The 10703-nt window shown below is 44.6% G+C and overlaps 1 protein-coding gene across 1 annotated transcript in view; it reads left to right on the top strand.

The window, feature by feature from the left end:
- The window catches only part of LOC144805708 (TRPM8 channel-associated factor homolog), a 90317-nt gene extending 85902 nt beyond the window's left edge, over window positions 1-4415 (top strand). The window contains exon 7 of the mRNA XM_078672209.1: window positions 1372-4415. Coding sequence (XP_078528335.1) covers window positions 1372-1623 — 252 coding nt within the window. The 3' untranslated portion in view covers window positions 1624-4415. The remainder of the gene's footprint in view (window positions 1-1371) is intronic.
- The last annotated feature ends 6288 nt before the right edge of the window (window positions 4416-10703 follow it).

Here is a 10703-nt window from a genome sequence, read left to right on the forward strand (position 1 = left end):
AGGCCATACTGGAGGTTGCATTGCCATGGGCTGAGGTTGGAGTGCAAGAAACACCCCAGCCTTGATGCTGAAAGCTGATGAATAATTTACAAAAAAAGAGATACAGCATCCCTTATACAGCAGGCGTCCTTGAGTTTCCATGTGGCTTGTATGATGGGTCTGACATGCTTTGGCGTGGGATGCAGGCAATGATGGGGCTTGGGGAGTCTCGAGGCCTGGCAGTCTGAGCCTGAATGCAAGGGGTCCCTTGAAACTCCAGTGGTTTTGAGATTTGTCATGAAGTGGTGTGTAACAACTGTCCCTACAAAGGATGTAGGGACAGTTGGATAGCATGTCATAACAATGTAGAAATGTATATAATGCTGCAACCCCTGACCTCAAGGGATATATGGGAACCGCTGCAGGTCTCCCAAGTTCAGGATGATGTCACGCACACTGATGTCCATGCACACACCCCAAAGGTAGACAATGGAGTGGATGTACATACATACATGGCTCCAGGCGGCTGGATACTGCTAGACCCGCTTATCTCACATACGTACTCATTGCATGCAGAATATTATGTTCATGGTGAGTTCAACTGTCTGTCGCCAGAGGGCACGTGCTGTCTATGCCTAATATAAGGTAAACTATTCAGATATATCATTGTAATTCCCCTGCTGATTAGACCCAAGTGGTGGAATGGGCCCTCAGGACACCACGTGATCCTCACAGGCCAGCATAACCACACTCGCTATGGGGTAACCTGGCTCCCACACCTGCCCCGGGCACTCTCACAAACTTGTATTATTTGTAGTACCCGGAGTGTTTACCACACGGTTGAGTCGCGATCAGAGGACTCTTTGATCTCCACTCTCTGCTTCCTATAGTTATTGGTCTGAGTTTGTGTGTTTTAAAACATTATATATAAAAAATATATATATAATGTTTTGATAGTGTTGCACACAAATGTCTTTTTTTTATAATTGTTCAATTTCCTTTTAAATTGTATGTAAGATGTATTGCAAATGGTTTTAACCCCTTGGCTGCAGGGTGTTTTCCCCCCGCTGTGCGGGGAGGAGGAGGGCAGCGCGCGGCGCCGCTGTGCTGTTGACGAGCTTGGCTCATCATGAGGCACAGCGGAGCTGCCCTCGGGACGAGCTGAGCTCGTCACACCACATCCATTTTTAGAACGTTCAGGCCAGCGGGGAAATTATCCCCGCGTGCGAACGTTCCAACGGCTGTTACGAGCTCAGTTCGTCATGAGGGCAGCTCAACCGTCCCTCATGACGAGCTGAGCTCATCAACAGCACACAAGGGGTTAAGTAACTGTGCAATATAAATAAATAATAATTCAGTGTGTTTCAAAACATTCTGTCTCTTGTCCCCCAGCTGCAGGAATGCTTTGGGTGGGCTCCCTTCATCCAGCTCTTCTCCGAGTACCAGAAATTGACTGACATCAAAAATGAAAACCCCTCCAAGATGAACCTGTGGGCTGAAAAGTTCTCCAATCAGGTTAAGAAGAATCTGGCCCCATTTTTCAAGATGTGGGGCTGGCCGATCAAAGACAGCGTCTCTGCAAAGCTGTCTTCACTGCCGGAGTGGGAGGAGAACCCGATGAAGAAGTTTGTTGCATGTCAATAATTACAGAAACGCACGACTTCGAGAGATGAACATGGTTATCCAGCTGCTTCTGTAATAGCTGCTTCTAATACACATGATTGCATATATTCTTCTTGTGTGTGTATGTGGGGTGCCCACCTCATTCCAGCCTAACGCCCTGAGCTTTTTATCTTCATATCACTGATGTCAGGGGTGTTTCTCTAATTAGTTTAACCCGTTCCGTGCTGCCGTCAGCACTACTTCCCTAGTGCTGCCGTCGGCCAATGGCCGGCACGGCCCCTACCGTTTTGCGGAAGTGCGCACTTCCGCAAAATCGCGTCCGCCGTTAAGGCGTTAAAGAAAGCAAAACAAGTCCACAACACCAGATTTATTTAGGTGATCACACGAACGAGCGTCCAGGACTGGGAACTGTGGGGCAGATTAACAAGCCCCTTGCGCCACTTTTCCAATGTTTAAAGTGACACAAAAGTGGCACAAGGGACTTGTAAATCTACCCCACTGTCTATAGTGACCTGGAGTGAAAGGGCCACTCTCTGCTTATGTGAGTTCAACGTGTAGGTGTTGTGAGGTAGAATCTTCACCCGTGGTACCATCAACCCCCTCACAACATCCTTAACAGCTCTAATGTGATTACAGATGAACACATGAAACAAAAACTGTCTCACCGGATCCATAAAGAGGGGGGTCAAACAAGGTACAGAGTTCCTATGAGCATGTAACTATGTTTGCATGTGCAGCCCTCACACTATCACCCAGGCCTGGTGGAATCCCCGGAAGTTCCTTCTTCAGAATTATTATCATCGGGGCTCCCGGGAATTTCGGAGGGTGGGGAATAGTAGGGATTAGCAGGTTTTGTGCAAAAACATGTATGAATCATATTTACGGTGCTGAATCCGACAGTTTTTTTCTGGTACTGCACAAGAGTCCTCACCTGCTTGGAGCAGGTGTATTACAGGTGTGATAACCCTCATCAGCAGTGTGCCTGCTGACTCTATAATTCCACTGGTGCCTATAACTGTCCTTACAGGTCCCAGTGGAACTGATGGGACCGTTGAAATGATGGCTATTGCCTCAAAATATGATCTGTTCTTTTAGGCGAAACATCGGGGTAACCAATTCGAAGGACTCTACGTCTCCAAATCTACTGGTTGGCATTCACTGCGATTTCTGTTTCATGGGCACTGCTGCCCATTTCAGCTTTAAACGATGCAAAGAAATCTTCCCTTCCCCTAGTTTATTGGGGAATGCCTAGGAAGTGGTCCCACCACCCACTCATTACTTTTTGATTCCTCAAAAATTGTATTTGCTCAAAAGATCAGGGGGCAAAACCAACTCAATGTGAACTCCCAGTGGTCCTTCGATTCCAATGCATTGACGCCTTGAACCCTCAAATACAACTTTGTATCATTATTCCTGTCTGTAAATAATACATTCACCCTGCAATAACCTGCAATGGCTAAAGATTGAACTTCAAAATCTCTGCAATAATATCTGATTCTTCTCAATCAGTCGCATCAATCAATGTACCCAATTTCCTATCATACTTTTCTCTTGCTGGGACCATTGATGGAGAGACGGATGCTGTAGTGAGAGGAAAATCCTTCTCAAACCCTTAATCAAACCTGTAACTCACACATTGGCGGTCCCTTTTCTCCTCATGGTCAGGTATATCTTTATGATTTGAGATATATACATATATGAGATATGATTTGAGGTATATACACATGTTACCCAGTGGTGGCTGCCACTGGGTAGTTATAGTTAGGTCAGCTGTTCTATAGGAATAGTGTTTTTAGAATTGCTATTAACTTAGGCACCATTTGACGAACCTCCACAAACGTTCCAAAAAGGTGCTAATTTCGGATTAATTTGTGCATTTCAAGACGTGGAGGTTTTGGAGCCCCCAGCTACATGTAGCTTTGTGGGTACTCACAGTCTCCTCTCCTAACTCTTCCCACCCTGATAATGATAGGCCATTTACTCCAACCCTGGCTTGAGTAACTCTCCTTCTAGGACTGGAGGGGAATTGATCAGCCCCAGATTTGATCATGGGGTGAGGGGGAAGCATTTTCTCCACAAGGAAAAATGTTTTCTCCACGTAGAAAAGAAATGCGCAGTTGAAGAGGAGGCTCCATTTCCCATGTGCTGAATTCTCTGCTCTGAGGTACTCAGCAAGGGGGTCATTTCCACTAGTACACCTTGAAACCTGCCTTTAGCACAACTTTCCGGGTGTAATACTGGGAATTTGTGTGAATAGGAATAAAGATAAAAGGGTGGAAGTTTAAATCTCTCCCAATATGTTTACTTAATTGGCCCCCATATCACCCCAGGGCAGGTCTAGCACGCGGCGTGAAATATTACTCTAATCTAAATTATGCCCCATCATATTCAGTGAAATCCCCTAGTTCTGGAATTAATAAACATGAGGATATAAACACTTATTTTCCGCACACAGATCTAAGGCAATGCGACAAACCATGTTCACCTCTCTCAGTCTCCACTTCATGAGCTTCGGTACTTAGATATATGTCTCAGGCGCATCATCCATAAAATTGCGGACATCAACTGCTGAAAACGATTAACAACATTTGTAACATTTCTGTGCACCTCATAACTAGCATGTAGTAAAGTCATGTAGACACAATTATTTGTGCACAACCAAAACAATGATGAGTCACACTAAATACAGCGTTTGACATTGATTGTTGTTATTCTGGTTTGATATGCACTTAAATATACATTGGCCTTGGCTATGCACCTATATTTGTTCATTTGAGTCTTGATCTTTGGAATAAAGCAGTTGTGTCCGGGTACTCGTGTTGTATTGTTCTTGATGATTGCATATCATTGTGGAGCGGGAGGCTTTGAGATATATACATATTACCCAGCGGTGGCTGCGACTGGGTAGTTATAGTTAGGTCAGCTGTTCTATAGGAATAGTGTTTTTAGAATTGCAATTAACTTAGGCACCATTTGATGAACCTCCACAAAACGTTCCAAAAAGTTGCTACTTTTGGATTCATTTGTGCTTAGACTGTTTCTTTTTTTTTTTTATTGATTCAGTTCAAAGCCACATAAAGCAAACAAATGTATATGACAATTACACAGACATAATCAAATAAATATTCCAAGCAGACCGCACGGCATTATATATAAACAACAATATTATCATAGTTTTCACATAATAAAAAAAAAAGAAATCAAAAAAAAAAGACAATCATTTTTATGAGTAAATTTTGCCATGTTCTGTGTCCCTACGTGTCCCCCATCTTATGTTATGTGTGCATGATTAATATGCATATGTATCCCCCATGTTCGATTAAAGACGCAATTACAGTTGTGTCCATCTCTAGTATGCTAGTTTCCAGTTCTCGTGAAAGCTACGAGTATTAGGCCTATGTAAAGTTGCGTTGCCACGTTTCTCAGTGTGCACGTTATTTCATTGAAAAGTCCCCGTTCCTAGGCCTCAAAAGGGCCTGGACACCAGATTCATCTCCTGTCTCCTGAACCCTCGCTGAGGAGCGATACAGCCCCCACCTGTATCCTCGACCCTTCACTTACTTCCTGCCTCGCAGTGCCCGGCTCAGCCTGGCTCTGCCTACGAGTCTGCCAAGAATATGTTATGATTCTAGTTATCAGTCCAGCCCTCCTTCTCTGCATTCCTAAGCTACTGAATCGCATCAATAGTTTCCGTCATTGTCTAGCCTTTACGTCTCCATGTAGGAGAAATACTGTATTAATGGTCATTTAATATTCCTCAACACGCACTACATGTAGAATAATGCATGCTCCAGTCTTAGAGTCTGTTAGCCTCTCCCCTCCTGACTCTTAGTTTATATCAATATGTCCTCTAAACATTAGATACTAGATAGGGTTTAGGTACATGTCGCCCTGACTCTCCAGACTTCAGTCTCTGCTCCTAGCGCAGAAGTCATAGCCCCCAGCTTCTCCTAGTAACACGTCATTGTCAGTTTGCGCGCACCATTAGGTTAGAGGTCCCGGCTCCTTAGGTAGCCCCCTCCATGTTTCCGCCCCATTTATGACATATTCTGTTACGTTTACATCACATGTCTATGTATACGCCTCTTGTTACACCTACTTTCACCCTTATCTTTCGCGACTGCTATTGACCACACCCACTGCTCCGCCTACTGTATTCACTGTAATGCAACTGTTTTAGTATATATGCTTGTGTACTGTTATTAAATGTGACGCCAACGCCGACGCCGATTCCTTTTCCCTAGCGCGCTCATTCCCTGTCCCCCCTGCAGGGCCCTGCCATCCTGTTCCCGTGCAGGTTGTCCTGTTCCTGTCCTTTATGCTGTATTAAACCTGCAAACTCCTACTACCTCGAATCTTGACTCTTATTTATTGAGCTATCTGTTATTGCTATGTCCAGTCAAACCTAGATCCGGTATTATTTATTTATATACCACATAATGGCGCCCGAATAGGGACTTGCCCTTTCCCCACGCGCCGGTGAAGCCACGCCGGCCCCCTGACCCTCTGCAGCCGTGACGGAACCATACCGTGCACGTGCAGATATTTCTGCTTCAAGTATCCCTCAGGCCCACGGAGGAGACGGAGGTGGCGGTCCAGCATCCTGACGAGGCGGTGGAGGAACGCGGCGAGTCCCGACCAGAGCCCAAGCCGAGAGTCCAAGGTCCGAGGTATCCGGAGGCCCACCCGTAACTGAAGTCCGAAGTTCGTCCGTCCGGCGTCGTAGCAGTCCAGTCCAGTCCGAGGCCTTCCGTTCTTGCTGCCCGGTGAGTACCGTTGCTGGGGTAGTATCTAGACAGGGTCAATCTAATTGACTCTGGTCCGTGGGTTTTGGTGGTACACAGACCCAAAACGAAGTGTCCACTTCGGTGGATGCGGGTCCTGACGTGTCTCTTTATGAGACCGGTAAGTTTTGTGCTGTTTTAGCAGTGCATCTAGTTTCTGTTCTAGTCAGTTCTGTTCTCGAGAAGATTCATGTATTCTGTTTTCAGTATTCCAGGTAGTATTCTGTTCGAACTGTTATCTTAAATGTTCTTCATGTATTTTTAATGTCGTGGTATGAAAGTGGTGTAGTTATCGTGTTCATTGTGTATTGTATTGTGTCTAGATTACAGTTTCGTCATGCCCTTATTTTCTAAATTACGTCAGTTAAAAACTAGAAAAGGTCTGTTAGAAGCAGCAGTTCCTGTCCCGCCTAGGGACAGTCCAGGTCACTTTATGTATCAGAAGCATGGCATAAGTGCCATATTGTATCTAGATTTATGGGTAGAGTACACCAAAGAGTTAGAAGAAAAGTATAGATGGCCCGTATCAGGTACGTGGGATGCCGAGTGCATCATGCGAGTAGAAGAAGCATTATGGAAAAAGAAAGCCAGACAGTCACAGAAAGATGCCATCGAGTTATGGCGCAAAGAATCTCATAAAAGAACCGAAAAAGAAATCAGAAAGTCAGAATTAAGTAGAGAATCCTTAGAACGAGCCCAAGAAAGGGAACTAATCGAGATAGGTGAACGAGTTAAAACCGAACAGTCAGACAGACAGAGGAATGCCCTTATTAAGGGTATGTACCCTCTTCTTGCCGAGGGCTTGCCAAAAGCGACCCCGGAGGCATCCAGTAATTTTCCGCCACCATTAGTTCCGATCAAGCTACGTCACAAACCGACCGCAGCTGATATTTTTATCTCGTCCTACTTGGACGACACAGTCCCAGAATATGCAAATCCTGTTCCGCCAGCTCCTGTAAATAATGTAAATCCTGCTCCTCCAGTCACCGGAGTACCTGTTACGGTACCCCCGGTCCAGCCCACATTACAATTTCCCGCCGCGCCAGCACGAAGAGTATCAGTCGACGATTCCAGTTTAGGGGCCGCAGGAGGAGGTCCTCCTGGTACCCCGCCACCACACCAACGTGTGACGTTAGTCGAGTTACATGAATGTGCGTTACAGCGCACGCCCAAATATAAGTCCGTTGCAGAAATCCGACGAGCCCTTACTGAATGCCGCTATGATCCAGTCGCAGGTGATGATAGTACAGTTATATATTCCATCCGTGTAAGACGGGTGACCGGGTATTTGGACACCCTACCGAATATGAAAGAAGATCTAGACAGAATATATCGTTTCATCCGTACAGGGGATGATCCAGAAAGTATTGGCGAAGCCATGTCTCAAAGGAAAGCTGAGATCCAGCTCATGTTATTAAAGTTTCTGATTAATTGTTTAATAAGAGAACAAGATTCTCCGACTAAAGATCCGGCCGAAATGAGAATCCTGACAAGGTGGAGTGATAATATAGCCGAGGGTAAGCACAGAACCATCAGTAGTATAGAGAGTATGTACAAGAAAATTTGTAAAGAAATAATAAGGTTACACGAGAAACGCAAAGAAGCACTAGTAAACGAGAAAGAAAATGACTCTTCTACTGAAGAGGTAGACGACGAGAATCCCACTAGAATAGCGTACGTAGGTAGAACTAGACTTTCCGACCGACATTCACGTCTAGATTACAAGAAAACTGTTCCTCATCCAGCACCAGAACAAGGTTCTCTAGAACAAGTATTTCAAGCTACCGATCACATTCTGAAATCACGAATCGGTTACAGTAAGTTAAGTACTATGCATGAACAAGAACTAGCCCGATCAGCAGTCCGATGGATTACTGATTCTACCACTTTTCCAGACGAAATAGTGGCACAAATGTTTCTGAAACTGCCCCCAGCCGAGCAACGACTGGTGGGTATGTATATGATCCAGCACCTCATTACTCTGTATGAGGGTCAACATTCTGATCCAGGTCCGTTACACGATGTCCTGAACGAGTTACTCCAGTATAGATGGAAAGGTCTAGGTACCGATTTAATTGGTGTTATTCTAGAACAGCGCCACAAATATAGAACGTTTTTGAACCCGCATTTTGTTCATGTCTCACCCCCAGAAAGTAAACCCTTTTACATAGATAGACAGAATCCGTTACGAGAAGTACACCCAGTTAGGACAGCGGATGGTGAAATGCAACGAGTGTTTGTTTACACTCCGATTACAAAGATGGAACTCTTAGAGATGAAGAAATTAATTCCCTGTCATGACAAAGATCCAGCAGGGTTCCACCGAGAATTAAAAGACATGCTCCGTATGGGAGAATACACGTATCCAGATATAATTAAAATGTTAAAAGTCCTGTTGCCCGCAGGGGTATATGAAAAACTCAAGGAAAAAGAATGGGAGGTGGGAGAGAAAAAGATCGATTGGGCAGTTCTAGAAGCTGAAGATAAGATACGGGTACCAGGTACCGGTCTAGGAGAGAAATGTAAAGAATTACCAGAACTGTTAATACAAGTTTTGCCAAGATTATTAGCCACTAAAAAGGAAGACTGGGATGCAATCTCAGCCTGTAAACAGAAACAAGACGAAGACACTAGTGATTTTTATTCTAGATTTGAGAAATGCTTTAGTATCAACAGTGGCCTCAAGACAAGTAGCGAGTCATACCCTCATCTCTTTGTTACTAAATTAGTCGAGAATTCAAGTCCACAAGTTAAGAACCGAGTTTTGAAAGTCGAAAGTACCTGGCAAGCTAATACCCCGTCCCAAATGTTACAGATGCTTCAGTATCACCAGAATAGAATCAGAGAAGAGCAAGATCATGAAAGGAGACGTATGAAAGACACAAAAATGAAAGTACTAGTTGCACAATCTGTTCCTCAAGACAGTCAGAAGAGGGGTACGAATCAAGCCAGTCATCCTGCAGTTCCCGTTAAAGGGACCTGCAATTATTGTAAACAGCCAGGTCACTATATAAACGAGTGTGCAGTTCTGAAACACAACATAGCTACCGGTAAGACTAAAGAAAGACCACGTCCGCCTAGACAAGAACAAGTTTCACAGACTTCTCAGCCACAGAATGCACAACAGACAGTTCCAGCACCGCAGCCTATTGCTGCAACACAGCATGTTACACAGCAGATGTACCAGTATGCACAGTCCGAGTATCCAGAGTATCAGCCATATTCATGAAACAGCCTAGAGAGGGAGGTAGGCTTGCCTCTCATCGAGATACCTGTAGATCAAGAAGGTCCCTATGTTCACAGTCAAGTATTAGGGAAAGACAGAAAGTTTCTGATTGATACAGGGGCAAGTAGGACCACTATAAGTCACGCCGAAGTTACAGGGGCTCCGCTCTCAGGCTCTAGAAATGTTTCCCTTGGATTTTCAGGAAAGCCTATTGTAAACGAGATATCTAAGCCAGTTACTCTAGAAGTAGGTCCATTGTCCCGAACTACTGACCTGTTACTTACAAAGTCATGTCCAGAAAATCTGTTAGGTATTAAGACACTGAAAGAATTAGGTGCAGTCATATGTTTTTCCCCCGAGGGAATACGTCTGTTCTTACGTAACTTCAAGGGTCACTATGTATTACGAGATTTTGATCCAAGATTGTCTAATGTTCCGCAGCATCTATGGGCGCAAGGTCCAACTGATGTTGGCTATATGCAAATCACACCCCATCGTGTGACTCTCAAGCCAGGTGTAGTGTTACCACGAATCAGACAGTACAGATTACCACCTGAGGCTGTAACAGCCTTATCCAAAATTATTGACGAGCTCATCGCTCAAGGAGTAGTTGTAGAAACTGACTCCAATGTATGTAATTCTCCGATCATTCCAGTCATGAAACGTACTGATCCAAATGCACCCCCAGTATATCGATTAGTGATTGACCTTCGAGAACTCAATAAATGTATTCTTCCCCAGTACCCAGTTGTCCCAGATATCTCTTCCCTACTGACGGCCATTGATTCTGAAGCCACATTTTTTACAGTCATAGACCTCAAGAACGCATTTTTCAGTGTCCCCATTCATCCAGACAGCCAGTTTCTTTTCGGATTTTGTTTAAATGGAAGGAGCTACCAATTTACACGAGCTCCTCAAGGTTTCACAGAAAGTCCTAGTATTTACAGTCAAGCACTTAAGAGACAACTAGACAACATTCACATGCCAACTGACACTGCCCTGCTCCAGTATGTCGATGATCTACTGATCACAGCCCGTTCTGAACGTGCTTGCGAGCGAGCATCACTTACAGTCTTGTATTTCCTAGCAGA

The sequence above is a fragment of the Lissotriton helveticus genome, assembly GCF_964261635.1.
Source record: "Lissotriton helveticus chromosome 1_1 unlocalized genomic scaffold, aLisHel1.1 SUPER_1_unloc_2, whole genome shotgun sequence".
NCBI classification, from domain to species: Eukaryota; Metazoa; Chordata; class Amphibia; order Caudata; family Salamandridae; genus Lissotriton; species Lissotriton helveticus.